The 23323-nt window shown below is 33.9% G+C and overlaps 1 protein-coding gene across 1 annotated transcript; it reads left to right on the top strand.

The window, feature by feature from the left end:
- The first annotated feature begins 1581 nt into the window (after positions 1–1581).
- On the top strand, positions 1582–23172 carry LOC137397554 (octapeptide-repeat protein T2-like). The gene is made up of 3 exons (XM_068083845.1): positions 1582–1604; positions 18667–19153; positions 22753–23172. The coding sequence occupies exons 1-3, from the start codon at positions 1582–1584 to the stop codon at positions 23170–23172; spliced, it is 930 nt and encodes a 309-aa protein (XP_067939946.1).
- The last annotated feature ends 151 nt before the right edge of the window (positions 23173–23323 follow it).

The following is a 23323-nucleotide window of genomic DNA, read 5'->3' as shown; positions in this document are numbered from 1 at the left end:
GAGGTAGCAACCTTTTTCACCATTTCAACTTGCAAGCATGCATGCAGCCTACTCACTACGCACTACTTTCTTTAATAATGACAAACCGGATCGCTCGTAGTAAAGCCCATTGTTTAGCAGGACGTAGTAATTATGAAATCATGACTGCGAGTTATGAAATAGTACACTTGTATTTTTTAATATTTTTATCAGAAATGGCAAGTTTTCAGCTTTCAAGTGCTTTAGTCCAGTTAATTTATGCTACATAAACTATTTTGAAGTAGTCAAAAATACTTTTGCTGGCCGTTTTCTGATATTTTACAATTTAGCATCACAGAGACTGGACTTGTAATTTGACTGCTTGCTTTTAAATTCTTTTGTAATTTATTGTTTATTTTTCAAGTCAGGATTTTTTAAGTTTTCAAGTTAATGCATTGCAAAAGTTGGTGCTTTTGCATTGTTTACTAGATTTTGCTTGAAGGTTGACTTGCAACAAAATTCACATTACAGTTATTTGGTATCAAAAGATTCACCATGTCTTACTCTGTTGTGTTGTAGGTGCCAAATATGTGGGAATGTGATTACAAGCTCTTAAAAGCTCAAAACCGATAAGCCGCCGTAGATTGGAATCAGTTTATTTCTCTGACGTAGTCATTACATTTGGTTATTGTTTTGTCATGTGATGTTCTCACATGAATTGAAAGGCCAATAAAAGGCTTAACATAAAACTTCTCGTAGCACTAGCTTATGACCAACACTTTGGGTTTTACAGAACACCCCGTATCAAATATACGTAGATGCTCGATACTTTACAGTTTTGTTTCGGCTTGGTCTAATCGTCTAGTCGTAATCTGATCATGTGACCCAATACTTCGCAAATAATTTTTGCAGCACTTTTCGATTATCACAGGTGACCAACAGGCTTGTCATGATTACCAAACAATGATATGTACTCCTTCGAGCTAAGGTTAAAAAATTAAACAAATTTTTACGGTAAGTTATAAGATATCCCTGCCAAAAGTGACACCATTACAATGACAATAAAACAGACGCGTAAGAACAATAGACATGGTTTATTGAATGCGTGAAGTATATTTGTGAAAACATTTTGACGAATAAGGTTGCAGGAAAGTATAAACAGAAACCATCTACCACAACTACGTCACATTTGAGCCGTTTTGGCAAGAGATTCCAAACTACGGCGGTCTCAGGTGGCTGCGATTAACTGTTCGTTTTTTAGCTTTTAAAAGCTTGTAATCACATTTCTACATATTTTGCACCTACAACACTGCAAAATAAGACGGTGAATCTTTTGATACCTAATAACTGTAATATGAATTTTGTTGCAAGTCAACCTTTAACCGAGACAAAAAAACAGACAGAGACTGACAGGAACACACAGAGACGGATACAGATGGAGAGATGGACAGACAAAGAGACGGACACACAAAGAGACGGAAAAACAAAGATAGGGTCAGACAAAGAGATGCAGAGAGAGATGGAGAGACAGAGAAAAACGGAAAAAGAGACCGAGACACAGACGGATAGAGATGAAGAGAGAGATGGACAGACGGAAAGAAAGAAACGGAAAAAGGCGGATAGATGAAGAGAAGTGGAGAGAGGCGGTGAGAGGTGATAAGAGGCAATGAGAGGCGGTGAGAAGCAAAGAGAGGTCAAAAGAGAGGCGGAAAGAGAGGGATAGAGACAGAGAAAAGAGAGAGAGACATTATAGGTGCTCTAGATAAGCCGCTATAGCTGTCTAGGACCAGCGGCTACAAACAATCCCTAATCCTGCTTTTTTTGCAAAATATAAGTTTTCAAGCTCATATTTCTACATGATGTTACTTTACCATTTTCAACTTCTTGCCATAAAAGGTTGCTGTACGTTCCATCATGGTTCCAGTCTCGAACGAGTTTTCTTCCCACCTGTCCACCAGCTAAAGTGTATTCATCAGAACTCACTAACATTTTGCAATCATCAAACCTTTGTCTGCTTAGCCAAACACATGCATACAGGCCCTAAAACAGAGCAGGTAATTTTTTTCTAAAGTGCCACGTGTGTTTGGAAAGCTAGTAAGTACTCGATAATGCAATGACAGCACAATATGTTTGAGGTTTACTTTGTTGACTAGACGGTGGCTGTTATCACTGTACAAAAATAGTTTAAGTAAAAGGAGATGTTGCGAATATACCACCACAACACAATCAAAATTTGCAATATCAACAAAAAACCGATCACTATAGTTGTCTCAATCGTAAACACTGCTATTATTCTAAATTTATAATATTGACAAATTGTTTGTTTTGCAGTGTTTACGATTGAAACAACTATACTGGTAGGTTTTATGTTAAAGGTTGACTTGCAACAAAATTCACATTACAGTTATTTGATATCAAAAGATTCACCATGTCTTACTCTTTTGTGTTGTAGGTGCAAAATATGTGGGAAGGTGATTACAAGCTCTTAAAAGCTAAAAACGAACAGTTAATCGCAGCCACACGAAACCGCCGTAGTTTGGATTCTCTTTCCAAAACGACTCAAATATATGATGTAGCTTTCGTTGATGGTTTCTGTTTACACTTTTATGCAACCTTATTCGTCAAAATATTTTCACAAATATACTTCTCACATTCAATAAAACCATGTCTATTGTTCTTACGCGTCTGTTTTATTGTCATTGCAATGCTGTCACTTTTAGCAGTGATATCTTTTAACTTACCGTAAAAATTCATTTAATGCTTTAACTTTAGCTCGAAGGAGTACATGTCATTGTCTGATAATCATGACAAGCTGTTGGTTACCTGTGATAATCGAAAAGTGCTGCAAAAATTATTTGCGAAATATTGGGTCACATGATCAGATTACGACTAGACGATTAGACCAAGCCGAAACAAAACTGTAAAGTAGCGAGCATCTATATTTGATACGGGGTCTTCGGTAAAACCCGAAGTGTTTGTCATAAACGAGTGCTACGATAAGTTTATATAGAACTTTTTATTGGCCTTTCAATTCACATGAGAACATCACGTGACAAGACAATATCCAAACTGTCATGGCTACGTCAGAGAAATAAACAGATTACAATCTATGGCTGCTTTTCGGTTTTGAGCTTTTAAGAGCTTGTAATCACATTTCCACATATTTGGCACCTACAACACAACAGAGTAAGAAATGGTGAATCTTTCGATACCAAATAACTGTAATGTGAATTTTGTTGCAAGTCAACCTTTAACATAAAACCTACTGGTATAGTTGTTGCAATCGTAAACACTGCTATTATTCTAAATTTAAAATATTGGCAAAATTCACTTAATTGGCAAAATGTGTAAAAATGTAAAAGTTATCAGTTATGAATATGTGCTTTGTGTTTAGTTTTACTCTGAAAGACAATAGAAACAACTTACGTAAGAGGAGATACTGAAAACAAACATTCTAGCTTCTTCAAAGTAGGCCATCCCATAGGCTTGTTCACCTTTTATACCAGCTATTGACAGAGTACCACTCGTGCAATTACCTACAATGTTTATACTTTATAGTTTTAGAAAATCAGCATTTCTGTGTTTTAAACTGTACAATCTTATTTGCCAACAACATAAAATTTCAATCTGCTCAAACAATTTACATGATTACATATTATCTCATTTCTGTTGCTAAGATTATCAAACCTGCCCATTACAAAGTCAGATATTTTTCATAGTGTTTATAAGAAATATTCAAAACACAAATATTTTTGTACAATGTCAAAACATGTTGCACACAAGGTTCAGCGTTCTTTGAAGATAGACACATTAAAATCTATTCCTAGTATGGTGAGTAGTAGAAACTACTATCCCTAGTAGTTAATTACCCAATATGGTTGTTACTAGTCTATTAGCTCTGTTGATCATCCTCAAACAAGATCTGGAATCTAGGAAGAACATATTGTAACCACTTTCTGATTGAATAAGATTTTCAGGGTGTATTATAATAGCACTGTATCCAACTCCATCTAAAGGGTCACGGTTTGATGTTTTTTCTTCAATATGATTACCAGCCAAATCTGTAAAGAGTTATCAATCAGATTATTACAAATTACTAACGCACAATTGTTGCTTGTTTTGATCAGACGCAATTTCTAAAATTATATACATGTAACTAGAAATTCCCTTTTCACATAGCCCACAACCAAAGTGATATTGGAAAAAAGAAAGGGTACTGGTTGTTGAGAAATGCAATATTAGCAGTCAAATGGCACAGCAGTGCAATAGGATAACTGCAATTGTAGCTGCAATGGTAGCTGTAATGTACTGGGTGTTATTATGTACAACAAACAGCAATAAAGAAAGGAAAAGATAATATGTTTATATTTCTCTCCTGCAATAAGAGATATGCATTATTAGAAGTAAAATGCACTGATATTATTAGAATAATCAATATTATTAATATAGCAATACGGTAATAATAGAAAACCAATGCACAATTTTGTGTTCATCTCAAAACATCATAGCTAAAAATATCAAGAAGTTGTGATATTTATCTAGATTTTTAGAAAATCTATTTGATAAAATTATTTAGAAGAAAAAATAACAGTAACATACTGCCCAATATCAGTCACTATATACTTTGATTTTGAAAATTTGGATGAATATTCTTATAATTAAATCTTATAAAATCAAATAATTATTCTTATAATTAAATATTGTAGTAATATTGTAAGAATCATTAAAAAATATCATCGTCATTTCCTTTACTTTCACTGCTTTGGACATTAGTTGGAATACCAAAGTACTCATTATAAGTGTCCAAAATGTCAGTTACTTTGAAATCGGCGAAAAAGAAATGATTACTTTTTAGTACTTCTACGTTAGTTACAGAAACCTTCGGCAAATGAACAATGCCGTAGACTTGTGAAATGTGCATGTTTTTCTCGTAAAATGCGCACAACTTAATAGCTGTACTCTCTGTCGTACGGCCTTATCGGCGTTTTGTTGGCCGGTCTTAAATTTTATTAAAAAAGGTTTGTCAAAGTTTTAATGACAATTTTAGGCTAAATTAATCTGTCTATTTATGTATTATCCGATCAGATGGATTAGTGTTAGAATATTGTCTACAAATTTCAAAGACTTGGTAACATATTTAAATAGGTTTATATGTGTTTGTATCGCTATTATACTTAATCAACTTCATTGAAAAATAGTTAAATTTGTTGATGAGATTTCGGTACAAGGGTTTGTGATGGCCATTTATGATAGATTTTTCGTGAGTTGTGTGCACATATGCATTTATCATAAAGCTCTCAACAATTGCTTCACTCGTGTTTGGTCGTGGGACAAGAAATGTTGCTGAAAACTAAAGCTCAGAGTTTGAACAAAGACTTCATTAAATTGGCATTGAACTCACTTTAAATACTTAAAAATATTTCTTTACATTTTTTTTAAATGAAATAAAATGAGAGCCTGTCCATTTTATATTACAACGCAAATTGTTTCTGGAATAGGGAACAGAAGCACTTAAACCAAAATTGCTTAAAACTACAGTTTGAAGTTAAATAACAAGTTAAATACTTTTTGCAAATAGAAAATTATATGAAAAATACTTCTATGTGAGTACTTCTATGTGAGAGACAAAATAGCTTTTTCATACGTAACAAAACTGACATATTTTAATGGAAGTTATTGTTAGCAAGTTTTTACATATTTTATATATTTGCTATATTTGATTATGAGGATTAAAGCAGCAGTTATAAAAAGGTTTATTTACACTCGAGCTTACAGTATATAACTTGGTGAAGCATGTAAAAAGTCATACAGATTACTATGTTCTAGTTATTTAAAACAACTGCGTAATAATTTACAAATAAAAAATAATGCAATTTTTTTGATTTTTTGTTTATAACACTATTAATGATTAGGTAAAAAAAGATTTCATATGCTTCTGATACTTACTAGTAATACCTTCATCTGAAATGCTAAGCTTATCGCCATTGAATTCTATTGGGTGGGTTATGAAGATTACACTCAATATCATATCTGGTCTGTCTGGTGGGTTGCAACCACGCACAAGCCTGCTGTTATCCAACCTGTCGATCTAAAAAGTATGCAAGAGCTTAGTTCAACCAGTTTCACCAACTTATTATTAGTTTCTGTTGTATATAAACCATCGGCAACTATGCCTTTGAAGATGAACTTACAAGAAGGTTCAGCCAATTTTATCGGAAAGTATCGATCGGTATTTTCCTATCAGTTGTGATTATTTTTATATGTGTGAAAAATTGAATTGAAATTGACAAAACGTAATTGCAGTTAAAACGGTCAGAGGAAAATGTGTGCAAATCGACATCCCTAATTGTTATCATTGTTATAGTGGGTATCAGTTGTTGTGTTCAAGTTTCAGCATTATGCATATCTGTTTTAACAGCCCCTTCACAACTATAGACATTTTAACTCTCAGCAAGTCTTGTCGATCTTGAAACATGCTGGCAATCATGCAGATCACCTTGAACATTAAAAACAATCGCGATTATAAAATATATCAATACTTTTAATAAAATTAACTAAAATATTTTTTGCAAGTTCATCTTTAAAGAATCAGTGCCAGAGAAAATCAGTGCTTGTAAAGAGGAGGCAAATCTGCACACAAGGAGAGAGATTCTCCTAGTATATCTTTGTTAGAACTAAACTAACACACTTCAATAGTTACATGGTATTAGAATAATACTATGTTTCAGTATACTGGTGAGCTATTGTTTATAGCTGAAAGGTTACAGAGGCCGACAGTAATAGCAATTGGGTTGCGAGTGCTTGTGGTAAGTATTATAACATACTTACGTGTAATAAGCATAGATATATGTAGATTGGATTAGTATGAATTCTAGCAACAATATTTTTCAAAAACCAATTTTATTAATTGAGATGAGAGATATTTTAAGGCAATTGAATTAGTTGGTTTATGGAAAGCCTTACAGGTAAAATCATGTAGATCTCATTCTTTATATCTGTCCAGCAACACTGCTATAAAGATTTAATCTACTTGTACTATTTTTATGGTTTTTTATTGTCAGAGCGATGAACAATAGATTTGTTTTACTAATAAACTTTAAAGATGAGAACTTGGCTTTAAACTGGATGACCTTCAAAGCTCAGAATATTGGAATTTTAGGAATTAAAATCAAAAATTTCGAAAAAAAATATACGGATATACATGTACAGTGCACCCTCGAGATACGATTACCCTGATATACGATTTTTTCACTTTACGAAGTCAAACATTGTGATATCTTCACCTCGCTATACGAATTTTATTTCACCATACGAATTTGAGAAAAGTTTCGCCCGAGTTAAAATTTGGCCGTCGGTGTCATAGAGTTATCTCCCCCTAGAGTGATAACTGTGCATTCAACAACACGAGCGTTTCCGGTGCCAATAAGGAGCGTTTAGGCCACGCCCCTTTTTTGTGCTAGTCAATCGTAGTGATCGACAGAACAATAGCGTCAGCCATGAGAATGATCATGAATTTCTAGTTAAGACAGTAATTATTGCTCATATTAAAGAAATGATGATTATAGTTTATTACTCTAATATATGCTTATTATTTAAAGCAATTCAATACCTACATGCATTGCAAAGGCACTGAATAGATGGTGTTAAGTAAGTGAGTTAATGCAATCAGTTACTCCAATGATATACAGCCCCCACACATGAGGGGCTGTATATCATTGGTTATTCATAGATAAGATAGATAGTCATACTGGGGTTGTATTACATTGGTGTGATGGGAAGCTAATCGACTGCCATCAACTGAAAGTATTGACATTTTATGGTGATAGAGTGATTCATTGTCACCTCAGTTCACAAACAGCCCTTGCATGTAATATTAGATTTCAATACATATCAATCAAATACATAGACTAGCTTGAAGCAAAGATGTCCACTAGTTAGTGGACATCTTTGCTTGATGTAAACAAGCAAAAAGTTTGAAAGTTAGAGTGGCAAATGTTGTTATATGTTAGATAAAAATAAATTATACTTAATTATACTAAATTATAATTATTTAAAAATAAAATAGACTTTTTATTACTTTATTTATTAAATAAAGTAATAAAAAAGTAGTTGTGAATTACTTTATTTATTAATTATTAAATTAAAATTAAATTATTATTAAATAAAGTAATAAAAATTAGCTATGATTACAATAATTTTTCATTGTACATGTAATCATAGCTAAACAGATTATATTTAGCATTGCTTGCTAATTATTTTACATTTAAACACATTTGCAGTTTCATTTTTCTTAATTCATTTTAACAAAAAACTTCTTTCATGATATGAAGTTTAAAAGTTGTATTTGTTGGAAAAAGCTTGAAAACATTTACCGTTGTTTTTATTTTCTCTCTTCTCTTCATTTATTTCAATTACACAAAACACTTTTCATAATATGTAGTTTGAAAGTTAAAGTGGTAAATGTTGTTATATGTTAAATAGAAATAAATTATACTTAATTCTACTAACTATAATTATATAAAAATAAAATAGACTTTGTTATTACCTTATTTATTAAATAATTTTTCATTGTAATCATAGCTAAACAGATTATATTTAGCCATTACTTGCTAATTATTTTACATTTAAACACATTTACAGTTTTATTTTTTTTCTTAATTTATTTCAACAAAACACTTCTTTCATGATATGAAATTTAAAAGTTGTAGTTGTTTGAAAAAACTTGCAAACCTTTAGAGTTGTTTTCTTTTTCCTCTTAATTCATTTAAACTGCTTAAAAATATTTTCTCATGATATGAAGTTTAAAAGTTAGAATAGTAAATGTTATATAAAAATAAATGTTCTGTCCAAATACTTTTTTATTACTCGGGCAACACCGGGTAGTACAGCTCATAGTTGATGGCAGTTGATTAGCTTCCCATCACACCAATGTCATACAACCCCAGTATGACTATGTATGTTATCTATGAGTAACTGCTTGCATTACCTTCACTTTCACTCACTATCTATTCAGTGCCTTGGCAAGTCATGTAGGTATCAGGGATTACGTGTATGTCACAATTTCCATTTTCATAATTCATTTCCATATTATTTCCATTTCCATATTATTTCCATTTCTATAATTCATTTCCATATTAATTCCATTTCCATAATTCATTTCCATATTATTTCCATTTCCATATTATATCCATTTCCATAATTCATTTCCATATTAATTCCATTTCCCTACTTCATTTCCATTTCCATATTATATCCATTTCCATAATTCATTTCCATATTAATTCCATTTCCCTACTTCATTTCTATATTATTTTCATTTTAATAAAAGTTCCATAATTCATTTCCATATTAATTCCATTTCCATAATTCATTTCCATATTATTTCCATATTATTTTCATTTCCATAGCATTTCCATAATTCATTTCCATATTATTTCCATTTTCATACCATTTCCATACTTGTAAAATAAAATTTCCTTATCCATTTCCCTAAAATTATGGAAATATTTATGTTTATGGAAATGAAAAAGTAAACATTTCCATAATATGTTTAGCAATCCCTGGTAGGTATTGAATTGCTTTAAATAATAAGCATATATTAGAGTAATAAACTATAATCATCATTTCTTTAATATGAGCATTAATTACTATCTCAACTGGAAATTCATGATCCTTGTTTTACCCTTCTCATGGCTGATGTTATTGATCTAGTCAACCACTACGACTGACTAGCACAAAAAAGAGGCGTGGCCTAAACGCTCCTTGTTGGCACCGGAAACGCTCGTGTAGTTATCACTCTAGGGGGAGATAACTCTATGGTCGGTGTGCTCATAACACACGTCGAAATAAAAAAGACACCGAAATATGGTTTCCCGAAAAAATTCTTAGAACGTTTAGAAGAGACACGATGATCGACTTCTCTCATATCCGCGTGGAAAATTTCGTGTAAAATGCACAAGCGAGAGCAAATATTCATTTGTAGCGTTATTATACCTTTTACTATAAACTTTTAAGTCAGCATACGTATATAACTACAAGTATCTACATTTAATTCGTTATCTATGGAATCTGAGACCGATACAAACGTTACAAAACGAAGGAAAATTGATTTCTATGTCAACAAAGTTGGATGTCGTAAATAAGAAGAAGGGACCCGTATTATCAACATTGTCAAGGAATATGATCACAACCAATCAGCATTTGCAATTATTATTAAAACAAGAACTCCATTAAAGCAAGCACAAGAAAGAGCTTTCGACTGAAGATTTGAATGAGCTAGGTCATGCACGCGATCAGCATACAAAAGGAGCAACCATTTAGTAAAGGCGAGGATGTAGAAGATACAGGAAACCCGCATTCGCAGAAATATTTTGTGTTCAATTTACTGATGTGGACTGGTACATTAAAACAATGCATGTATAATATATATTATTTATCTCTTGTGTGGCATGTTTTTCATATTTTATTTGTTTCCTTTTGATTTTATGTTTTATTCTCTTGTTTAACCATGTCTTTGCATATGGGCTTGTTATCTTATACGTGAATACAATTCATCGTATGTATGTATGTAACGCATATAACTAGCTGCTCAGGATAGTTGACGGATCCACATTACTTTCTGAAACTTGCTAAAGCCCTGTCCCCCCATAGGGTATAAATACGTACAAACTGTATGTATGGTTACATTGATTTTTGTGCACATTTCATACAAGACAAACTACTGTACCACATTCTCTGGATCCTTTTACAAGCTCTAGCTAGCAATTTTCTCGTTGAAAAGGTAGAAGAATTGGACAGGAATGGACAACTTCTTTTAGCCTGCTAAAAAATTCCAATTCATTACGTTTTAAATTTATTTTCAAGTGTGCAGCACCATAATTAGCATTGATACGCTTTTGCCTCATCTCTTTTACTCGCTACATGTACCAGCTAAAGCCACTTTACTCCAAAGGTATGTACGTCCTGTGTAGAAAATAAAATTTTATTTTTCTTTTCGGTGGCCATTGAATGGTCAAGTGTGCGAGGTGCCGCTTTCTATAACTGCATCGCTCGGCCTTATTGATTTAGGTTGAAAAAGGTTTCAAACAGATAGGCTAAAGTTTATAGTGAAAGTGAAAATAAGAACTGCTGAAGGATAAAATTTCGTGATAAAAAGTTGATACACACTAAAACTTAGTTTTAAGTTTAGGTTTAGCAAGCTAAATTTACTTGAAGTGAATTCAAAGTTTATGTTATGCACACCTTTTGAAGGCAAGAACTCCTTACCGTACGTACTGCATTTGGTACACACATTATAATTTTGCGTTTTATTGCAGATCATAACCATTAAAATACACTAAATACAATACAGTTACTGTAGGTGACTATAATTACTAAAGTTAGCATACTATTTTGTTGCTAATTGTCAATATGTACACATTTTTGTAAAAAAATTGACGATTTTGACCAGGGGGTGTTTGCATTGTTTAATTACAATGGTCTGTATACCCCGATATACGAATTTTTCACCATACGATGCCAACCCTGGAACGAATTAACATCGTATCTCGAGGGTGCACTGTATATAAAAAAAATATACATTCCTCCAGCACTCTTGAAAGTTTGTTGAGCTGATAGCCAACAAATAATATGGCTTTCTAGCAGTTGTGCTTCTGGAAGGGTCTCTGTGAAGCTAACGTAAAACCTTTAATTGAATGCCACCTCTATTTGAATGCTACCTCTAATTGACCGCCACTATGAGAGAAGGGTTGAAAAATAGAGCACCACCCTCTATTTGAATGCCGCCTTCATTTAATGCCACTTTGACAATCTTTGATTTTTATGAACCCAAAATTTCAAATGATCAGTGAAAAAATGTCCACAAAATCGTATTAATAATGAATCGTTTATATTAATAACAATCAATTCTCTTGTCGTCTAACTCCAGAGTTTTTAGCTTTTTTCATTAAAACTTTAAAAGCAGCACCATAAAAATAATTAATAAATTTCTCAAGTTTATAGTAGCTTTCAGGGTCAAAGTCTACGTTTAGCGAGTAAAACTTTTATGCGTCCCATGTGTGCTAAACGCAACGCGCAAAGGTTTTACTATGCTAAAAAATTGTTTAGACGCTAATATCAACTAGTTCAGTAGGGCAGAAGAAAAGTTGAGGTCAGGAAACATTGTGGAAGGTATTGAACAATCAATAGATGTTCATTCCATCGAAAGAAACAATCAGAATGCAGCTATCCGAGCAAGCGATACAAATATTTTTGTTTCAAAAACATTAATTTTTGTTTCTGCATGTAGTATAACTATGGTTCGTTTATGCCACAGGTTCATGAATATATATTTGTAGCATTTGATAGACTATAATTATATAACTTATACATTTGCAGATGTATAGCATATTATTAATAGCACCATTATGGATATCTTAACAATGCTTACAATGGATTGATGCTTCTAACTCCACTTCTCCTGCACATAAAAAGCTAGTTTTGGCAGCAAACTGTAGCATACATATCAAAGAGTACAATGAGCTTTTACGCAACATTGTTAAATACTATAAATATAAAATAAAAAATGGGCCTTCAATTTTAAAGTGAAATGAAAATTGAAACCTCCAACAAATTGCAAAGCAGGATACAGGCTATAATATCATATGCTTACAATAAACCTGCTAATATAAATATTATTAGGTTTATTGTAAGTAATAGGTATCAACTGGTCGAAATATTTCTCAGTTTCCTAGAGCATATTTATTAAGAAATCTGTAACAAATTAGAGGTAAGTTAGTAGATTTATGGCACCCAAAATATTTAATATTGCTCCACCAGAAAGAGAGGCATAATATAGACGACACTCACTTCGCTCGTAAAAGGACAAATTTTATTTCCCAAATTTCTGACGAGACAATTGAAAAATACAACACCAGCCCCTATTTAAACGCCACCTTCACTATAAAAAAAGTTGTTGAAAAACAGAGCACTATAGCATTCAATTAGAGGTTTTATGGTATCTGAAAATCCTAAAACCTTGAAAAGCATTTTAAATAAATACCCGATACCAAAAACGTTTATAAGGCTTTGAAAAAATGGGTTGATTCATTTCAATTCTCATCAAAAAAATAAGAATTAAATTTCTGGTTATTTTGTGTCATATGTCTTGTAAGTATTGATTAAATTCGTAATTCATTGCAAAAACATCAAAATTCAATTTTCATTTCTTTAGCTATCCAAACCTCAATTACACAATTCAATCAATTCTCCCAAATAAACAAAATCAGTTATCTATCAATTCTTACAAAAATTGACCTATGACAATAATTATATCAAAATATCAATAACCCACACAAAATTGATAATTTAACTACTTGCATTAGATCAGTCTACTGATTGTTTGTATAGCAACTATTTCTTTACAGATTTTATTGCTTTTTTTTTAGAAGGAATTAAGTCGTGCCTACCATTTTTTGCTGGCGTACACTCGATATTTTTGCTATAAAAGCAGAGTTTCTGTCGTATCACTTCCATGTAAATTTTTTGAGGATTATCAAAGACTTCTGCATAAAAATCAATGCATTTAAAAAAACAAAAGGGCTGCTAAACATTTTCGTAGTGTGGTGAAATTGGTGAAGTTTACTCCAGAAAAAAGCTATCATTTGTGTAGTTTGACCAAAACTCAGATACACATTATCTAATATAAAAATCTATTAGCCAAATTTATTATTGGTCCAGTGTTGAAGGATTTTAGTAGCTGAAATACATTTAGATCTCCATTTACAATATTTCTTTCACTCATCTTAAACCGTAGCTGAAAGAAAATTGAAACCACGTTTTTATGCTGTGTTTCATTAGTAAAAAAACTATGCAACTGGCACGTTTTGGCACAATGATAACCTTATTAAATTTATTGTGACAAATTTTTGAGTAGATCTGACACTGCAATCCAAGATTGTTGTTTACATATACAGTCAAACATGGATAACTCGTCCACGGATAGCTCGAACACATGGTTAATTCGAACATTTCCTTTGGTCCGTTCCCACGTAATGATAAATTGCTATAGATAACTCGAACTCAACACTGTTAATTCGAACTGTTTTTTGCCCAACAGCTACCGAAACAGTTGTTTTCGCTTTAGAAAATCACTTTATTCCAAGCCATAGAGGTAAACTTCATCTTTTCGTAATTCATAAGCGTCGTTATTACCACCATCGGCAAAATATTTTGTCAACGACTTTTCTAAAAGTTTGGTGAAATTTGATTTATACTGCGATACGATGAATAGCACGGGCTAGCCGGGTCACGCGCGCAAGAATTTTCGCCACGCACATACAAAACAAAAATCGCATGTTGTTTTGTATGTGCGTGGCGAAAATCCTTGAGCGCGTGACTCGGCTAGCCCGTGATGAATAGTTTTCCGACGTTAATTCCGTGTTGAATCAACGTCGGAATGTTGAATGTTTAAAACGTCTTAAAAAATGTTGTAATTAAACGTATACGTTGTCTGAGCTACAAAAAACTATTCATCGTTTGACCTAAACACAGAATACGTTTGTACATTCAATAAGTATCTATTAAAAAAGCGTGAGTGATATAGAATGTACCATAAAACCTCGTAAAACTTCTAATTGAACTGCCTCGGAGTGTTGCTCTTAACGAATCCCAGGTAAAGTAAGGTAATCTGCATAAACTTCAAGAAAAAACGGCAAAATTGATCGTGGGTAAAACCCGAAAAGAAAAAAATGTCTTTTCTTTTGAGCATTTCAACAACGATCAAGTTTTGCCAATGTCAATCTGAAAAACGTCCTGGCAATAACATCACCTCAAACAACAAACCAATCTCAAGTGATAGAAAAATATCTATACTTTTTCATGAAAACATTTTAAGCTTTACATTAGAAGCATTTAATTTGAAACAAGCCATTTGTGCTTTTGATTTATATTATAGTTTGTATATGTACATGTATCTACTAATAAATAAGTAAATATATGGACTTGTGACAGTGCTCTGATAACTTGAATGCTCTGATAATTCGAACACTTTTGCTCGGTCCCTTGAAGTTCGAGTTATCAATGTTTGACTGTAGTTACAAAGGCAAGTCATTATACAGGCTTTTAGTAAAATGAATGATTTTCATGAGCAGCTATAAAGCTGATAAATAATCTTATTGTCCTTGCACAGGTAAACCGTAAAGCTAGTGCGTAGTACATATTACTCATCAATAAGCTATGTGCAGTGATAAGGTATTTTAAAAACATGGTGACATGGGACTGCACTGACATCTGTACTTTGGCTCACATCAAGTAACAGATTGTTTTACTTAGAACATCACTATTTGTGTGGATTTTCCTTCAATGCAGTAATTGAAAATTGAATTAATGGCACATTTTGACTCAAGTCGTTTTTCTTATTGAATATAAAGAATTAAATAATTTTAAAAATAATAATAAAATATACTACTAGAAATTTCTCTGTCATACAGCCCGCGACCAAAGTGATAATGAAAAAAGAAAGGGTACTGCTGGTTGAGAAATGCAATATTAGCAGTCACATGGCAGTGCAGTGCAATAGGAGAACTGCAATGGTAGCTGCAATGGTAGCTGTAATGTACTGGGTGTGGGTGTTATTATGTACAACAAACAGCAATAATGAAAAAACAAGATGATATGTTTATATCTCTGCCTGCAATAGGAGAAATGCAATATTAGAAGTAAATTGGCAAGCAGCTGTGTAATATATTTATATATATAGATATATATATATATATCTATATATATATATAGATATATATATAATATATATATATCTATATATATAATATATATATTCCAAAGTAGTGTGTTAAAGCTGCCAAATAGTGCTCAATGAGTGATCAGAGCTTAAATATAAAATTTATTCATGTAAAACCTTAGATAAAAAACAACTTCATTACTATTAGTTTCATGTCTGTTATGCAGACAATCATCAGATAAAATTGTTTTGGTCCAACTGAGTTATAGCTAGATTACAGTTAGATTAGCTATAGTTACATATATAACTCAGTTGGACCAAAACAATTTTATCTGATGATTGTCTGCGTAACAGACATGAAACTAATAGTAATGAAGTTGTTTTTTATCTAAGGTTTTACATGAATAAATTTTATATATAATATATATATATTTTATATACAGGTATATAGATATATACATATATATACATATACATATACAGTGAAACATGGATAACTCGCCCTCGGATATAGCGAACACATGGCTAACTCGAATGGATTTGCTTGGTCCGTTCCCACGCAATGATAAATGGCTCTATATAACTCAAACTCAACACTGTTAATTCGAACTGTTTTTTGCCCAACGGCGACCGAAATGGTTGCTATCGCTTTAGAAAATCACTTTATTCCAAGCCATAGAGGTAAACTTCAACTTTTCGTAATTCATAAGCGTCGTTATTACCACCATCGGCAAAATATTTTTGTCAACGACTTTTCTAAAGGTTTGGTGAAATTTGATTTATACTGCTATACGATGAATAGCACGGGCTAGCCGGGTCACGCGCGCAAGGATTTTCGCCACGCACATACAAAACAAAAACAGCATGTTGTTTTTGTTTTGTATTTGCGTGGCGAAAATCCTTGAGTGCGTGACCCGGCTAGCCTGTGATGAATAGTTTTCCGAGGTTGATTCCGTGTTGAATCAACGTCGGAATGTTGAATGTTTAAAACGTCTTAAAAACTGTTGTAATTAAACGTATACGTTGTCTTAGCTAAAAAAAACTATTCATCGTTTGACCTAAACACAGAATACGTGTGTACATTCAATAAGTATCCATTCAAAAAGCGTGAGTGATATACAATGTACCGTAAAACCTCGTAAAACTTTTAATTGAACTGCCTTGGAGTGTTGCTCTTAACGAATCCCAGGTAAAGTAAGGTAATCTTTGCATAAACTTCAAGAAAAATCGGCAAAATTGATCGTGGGTAAAACGCTCAAAAGAAAAAGATGTCTTTTCTTTTGAGCATTTCAGCAACGATCAAGTTTTGCCAATGTCAATCTAAAAAACGTCCTGGCAATAACACCACCTCAAACCACAAACCAATCTCAAGTGATAGAAAAATCTCTATACTTTTTGATAAAAACGTTTTAAACTTTACATTAGAAGCATTTAATTTGAAACAAGCCATTTGTGCTTTTGATTTATATTATAGTTTGTATATGTACATGTATCTACTAATAAATAAGTAAATACATGGACTTGTGACAGTGCTCTGATAACTTGAACGCTCTGATAATTCGAACACTTTTGCTCGGTCCCTTGAAGTTTGAGTTATCCGAGTTTCACTGTATATACCTGGGGGCTGTATATCGCAACCATAGCATACCAGGTCATAGCAACCAATATCAAGAGGTTGGGATATTTATCCAGATTTCTGTATTTTTATCTAAACTAAAAAACTATTCTGAATTTGTAAACCTAAACAGATTTTAGCTGGTTGTCATAAAAAGAGATGTGTATCTATAAGAAAATGTAGGCATATAACTTAATTTTGCAGACATTAAAAACGGCTTGCCAGTACTGCGAAATTGGGCACAGCCGTAGTACCATCAACAAATACTCTAGAAAAAAAATAACAGTAACATATTGCACACCACAGGATACTATACACTTCGATCTTGTAAATTCGAATGATTATTCTTATAACTACTTCTTATAAAATCGAATAGTTATTCTTACAATTAAATATTGTAATAATCTTATAAGAATTGTTAGAGAAATATCATTGTCATTTCCTTTACTTTCACTGCTTTGGGCATCATTTGGAATACCACAGTACTCATTACAAGTATCCAAAATGTCAGAGTCTGGTAGAACCAGCAAAAAGAAACAATTATTTTTCAGTACTTCTACGTTAATTATGTATTGTATCGTTATAAATCGTTAAAATAGAAAAAAAATTGTTAGAAAAATATCATCACCATTTCCTTTAATTTCACTGCTTTGGACATCAGTTGGAATACCAAGGTATTCATTAAGTGTCCAAAATGTTAGAGTTTAGTAGAAACAGAAAAAAATGATTTCTTTTCAGTACTTCAACGTTAATTACAGAAACCTTTGGCAATTAGACAATGTGATAAAATGGTGAAATGTGCACGCTTTTTTCGGGAAATGTGCACGACTTAATTGTTCTCTCTGTCGCACCGCCTTATCGGCGTTTCGTTAGACGGTCTTAATTTTGATTAAAATAGGCTTGGCAAGTTTTTATTTCAATTTTAGCCAGGGTTAATCTGTCCATTTATGTATCATCTAATCAGACAGGTTAGTTTTAAGATATTGCGGTAACCTTTCAAAGACTTGGTAACATATTTAAATAAGTTTATATGTGTTTTTTATCATTATTGTACTTAAACGATTCTACACAAAAATGGTTAAATTTGTTGAAGAGATTTCGGTACAAGGGTTTGTCACAGCCGTTAACGGATAACTTTTCGGGAGTTGAGTGCACACATGCATTTATCATAATCTCCCAAACAATCGCTTTGCTCGTGTTTGGTCGTGGTAAAACTTAATTCTTTCTAATTTATTTGTGAGGTGAGCCTTAAGACTTGCTCGAGCAAGCATGTTAACTTGAGTGCTCATCTCTGCCAGATTCTACGTTAAAACTACAATCTTTTCAATTGATAGGTTGTAACCAGATACTACAAGTAAATTATCCTACATGTACATAGCCAGCGGCGGAGAAAGAGAGGCGGTGAGAGAAACGGAGAGAGAGAGACGAAAAGAGAGAAAGGCGGAGAGAGAAAAGCGGAGAGGGAGAGCGAAGGAGAGAGAGAAAGAGGGACGGAGAGCGAGAGAGAGAGGGAGAGAGAGAGGCGGAAAAAGAGAGGCGGACAGATAGAGGCGGAGAGTGAGAGAGGCGAAGAGAGAGAGGCGAAAAGAAAGAGAGGCGGAGAGAGAGAGGTGGAGAGAGAGAAGGAAAGAGAGATAGAGAGAGAGAGACAGAGAGGGAAATTGAGAAGGAGATTGAGAAGCGGAGAGAGAGAAGCGGAGAGAGGAAAGGCGGAGAGGGCGAAAGGCGGGGAGATTGAAGACAGAGACAGAGAGGCGGAGAGAGAGGCGGAGAGAGAGGCGGAGAGAGAGGCGGAGAGAGAGGCGGAGAAAGAGGCGGAGAGAGAGGCGGATGGAGAGGCGGAGGGAGAGGGAGAGGGAGGGAGAGCGAGGGAGAGAGAGGGAGAGGGAGGGAGAGGGAGGGAGAGGGAGAGAGAGGGAGAGAGAGGGAGAGAGAGGGAGAGAGAGGGAGAGAGAGGGAGAGAGAGGGAGAGAGAGGGAGAGAGAGAGAGGGAGAGAGAAGGAGAGAGAGGGAGAGAGAGGGAGAGAGAGGGAGAGAGAGGGAGAGAGAGGGAGAGAGAGAGGGAGAGAGAGGGAGAGAGAGAGAGAGAGAGAGAGAGAGAGAGAGAGAGAGAGAGAGAGAGACCATTCAATCTACCATATAAGTAAAATAATAATTATAAGCAAACAACCATGTAAGAATTCGATATTTATTCTTTAGGTTTTGTCATAAGCTTGATTACACTAAACCTTACACTGTTTCCCCTCATAGAAACCTGCAGAAACTTGATATGATCAGGTTAAACTGAACACGTAAAAATGACTTGACTCGCCCGTCACAGAAAAAATAGAATTTACTTTTAAATGCAGTAGTAGGGTAACACTTGCATATTGTGAGAATTGTATTAAAGCCGGCAATTTACATGTTGCTGTATGTTAACATTTCAGTTATAACTTAACACTGCCTTCTCAATTATAATCTTTACTTTAAAAAAAGCTTTTCTATCCGTCAACAAAAAGGGTAAAAAGGTTGAAAAGATTTTGCTTGAAACAGGATTAGACCATGTTTACACCTGCACCAATTATTCACCTTTAAAGTTTTTAAAGTTATAGTGCATAAACTTACTTTCTGTGCTTTATTTGAACACCTGGCATTCTTTTACAGTACTCGAAGCTGCCGGTGTATTAGCAACTATAAAAGTATTTGTGTCCAAACTCTCAGTGGTATTTGCCAAATATTGTCATGAGATGTCACAGTGGCATGGAAAAAGCTGGTGGCATGCATACTAAGTTGTATAGTTGAGCTGTTGAAAAAGAACTCTGCAAAGCCTGCAGGTTAGGTGATTTATGAACTGATTATGTTATCACTTACCTGAAGCAAGCCAGGAATAATACTCTGACAGAAACTCCAAAGAAAACTAGAAACTGGTTGAGCATCTGTTAACTGCACACGAGCTGAGACAATTGGATGGATTTTGCTGTAATAAAACCCAAAGTTTTAATTTTGTTACTCGCCAGATATATGTAACCTTATATAAAGCTTGCTAGTGATTCTCAACCAATAGCCAACTGTAATGTGCCCTACTATTCAACTTGGCCCGGTCAGGAGTTTAGGCACTTTCTTTCTTGCCACCAACTCTGAAAGTCCAAACCATAGAGTTATCTCCCCCCTAAAGTGATAACTATGCCTTCAACAACACAAGCGTTTCCGGTGCCAACAAGGAGCGTTTAGGCCGCGCTCCTTTTTTGTGCTAGTCAATCGTAGTAATTGACAGAACAATAACATCAGCCATGAGAATGATCATGAATTTTTACAGTTAAGTTAGTAATTATTGCTCATATTAAAGAAATGATGATTATAGTTTATTACTCTAATATATGCTTATTATTTAAAGCAATTCAATACCTACATGCCTTGCAAAGGCACTGAATAGATAGTGTTAAGTAAGTGAGTTAATGCAATCAGTTACTCCAATGATATACAGACCCCACACATGGGGGGTTGTATATCACTGGTTACTCATAGATAACATAGATAGTCATGCTGGGGTTGTATTACATTGGTGTGATGGGAAACTAATCGACTGCCATCAACTGAAAGTATTGACATTGTATGGTGATAGAGTGATTCATTGACACCACAGTTCACAAACAGCCCTTGCATGTAATATTAGATTCCAATACATATCAATCAAATACATAGACTAGCTTGAAGCAAAGATGTCCACCAGTTAGTGGTCATCTTTGCTTGATGTAAGCAAGCAAAAATTTTGAAAATTAGAGTGGAAAATGTTGTATATGTTAGATAAAAATAAATTATACTTAATTATACTAAATTATAATTGTTTAAAAATAAAATAGACTTTTTATTACTTTATTTTTTAATTAATTTTTTGTTTTAATCATAGCTAAACAGATTATATTTAGCCATTACTTGCTAATTATCTCACATTTACATTTAAACACATTTGCAGTTTCATTTTTTTCCTTATTCATTTCAACAAAAAACTGCTTTCATGATATGAAATTTAAAAGTTGTAGTTGTTTGAAAAAGCTTGAAAACATTTACAGTTGTTTTTATTTTCTCTCTTCTCTTAATTTATTTCAATTACACAAAATACTTCTCATAATATGTAGTTTGAAAGCTAAAGTGGTAAATGTTGTTATATGTTAAATAAAAATAAATTATACTTAATTATACTATATTATAATTATATAAAAATAAAATATACTTTTTTATTACCTTATTTATTAAATAATTTTTCATTGTAATCATAGCTAAACAGATTAGGCCTATATTTAGCCATTACTTGCTAATTATTTTACATTTAAACACATTTACAGTTTTATTTTTCTTCCTAATTTATTTCAACAAAACACTTCTTTTATGATATGAACTTTAAAAGTTGTAGTTGTTTGTAAAAGCTTGAAGACCTTTACAGTTGTTTTTTTTCCTCTAAATTCATTTGAACTGCTAAAAATATTTTCTCATGATATGAAGTTTAAAAATTAGAATGGTAAATGTTATATAAAAAAAATTTCTGTCCAAAGGCTTTTTTATTACTCGGGCAACTCGGGTAGTACTGCTCATAGTTGATGGCAGTCAATTAGCTTCCCATCACACTAATGTAATACAACCCCAGTATGACTATCTATCTTATCTATGAGTAACTGATTGCATTAACTCACTTACTTAACACTATCTATTCAGTGCCTTTGCAAGTCATGTAGGTATCAGGGATTACGTGTATGTCACAATTTCCATTTCCATAATTCTTTTCCATATTATTTCCATTTCCATAACATTTCCATAACTCATTTCCATATTATTTCCATTTCCATAACATTTCCCTACTTCACTTCCATATTATTTCTATTTCCATAACATTTCCCTACTTCATTTCCCTATTATTTCCATTTCTATAACATTTCCATAATTCATTTCCATATTATTGTGGTGGAAAACAAACTTCCACCCTCTCTTGTACAGTTAGGATACTTTCTAACAAGGGCTATGTTCTCTTTCTTTTATCATTGTTAGTCACGCCCTAAGGGAGGCTGGCTTATTATACCTAATTTGCATAACTTCGTGTACATAAGATCGGGTCTCGGCCCTTTTTGTTCATTCAATACAGTCATTGCAATTGAATCACACTCCTTCTGCTACCTTAGCAACACAAGGATTACCACGGCATATAGCTATCTCCAAAGACTTGGTCTATGGACTGTGCTGTTGGAACAGACGCATAAAAACACTGTCGACCCCTGTCGACCCTGTCGACCCCCTGTCGACCCTGTCGACCTAGTGCAAAGCCCCCTTTTGTGCAATCCCTTGTGTGAAGTGGTTAATGTTGACCGGTAGAGTAAGCCGACCTAGTCGCCTCTACGTGTTGGTTATGAGGAACCAGCACACAACCTCCTGTGAAGTGGTTAATGTTTGACTGGTAGAGTAAGCCGACCTAGTCGCCTCTACGTGTTGGTCACAGGAACCAACACATTGGTGGCAGCGGTGGGATCTGCCGAAAAAGGGACGCCACTCGGACAATTACGCGACCATGCCTGGCAGTCAGCGATCAGCTACCAGAGAGCTGGCAAGAGCTGAACTGCAGCAAGTTGACCAAATGAGTCGACTGACCGAGGCCATTACACAGGCACTACGAATACCTCGTCAGGAAGGGAATTTTAAACCCCCAAAGTTCGACGGAGGAGAAGATGTCGAAGTTTTCATTACCCAATTCCAAGAGGTTGCTGAGGCTAACGAATGGAATCAAAAGACTACACTCTTACACCTCCGTGAAGTACTGAAGGATGGAGCGAAAACATGTAGCCAAGGAGACTCCCCCGAAGCCATATTCTTGTCACTAAGGACCAAATATGGGCTGTCCCCTAAGGAGGCGAAAGCTTGACTCAACGCTAAGCGTGATGGCAAGGTCAGTTTACAAGACCATGCCACCGAAATCCAGCGGTTGGTGAAGATTGCCTACGGAGAACTACCGGAGAATTACCAGGCTACCATGGCTATGGATGCATTTTCTATGACCTTGGGAAACACCTATT

This window comes from Watersipora subatra, chromosome 5 (genome assembly GCF_963576615.1).
Source record: "Watersipora subatra chromosome 5, tzWatSuba1.1, whole genome shotgun sequence".
Lineage (NCBI taxonomy): Eukaryota > Metazoa > Bryozoa > Gymnolaemata > Cheilostomatida > Watersiporidae > Watersipora > Watersipora subatra.
The sequence above is the reverse complement of the archived record's forward strand: the minus strand, read 5'-3'. Positions and strand labels throughout refer to the sequence as shown.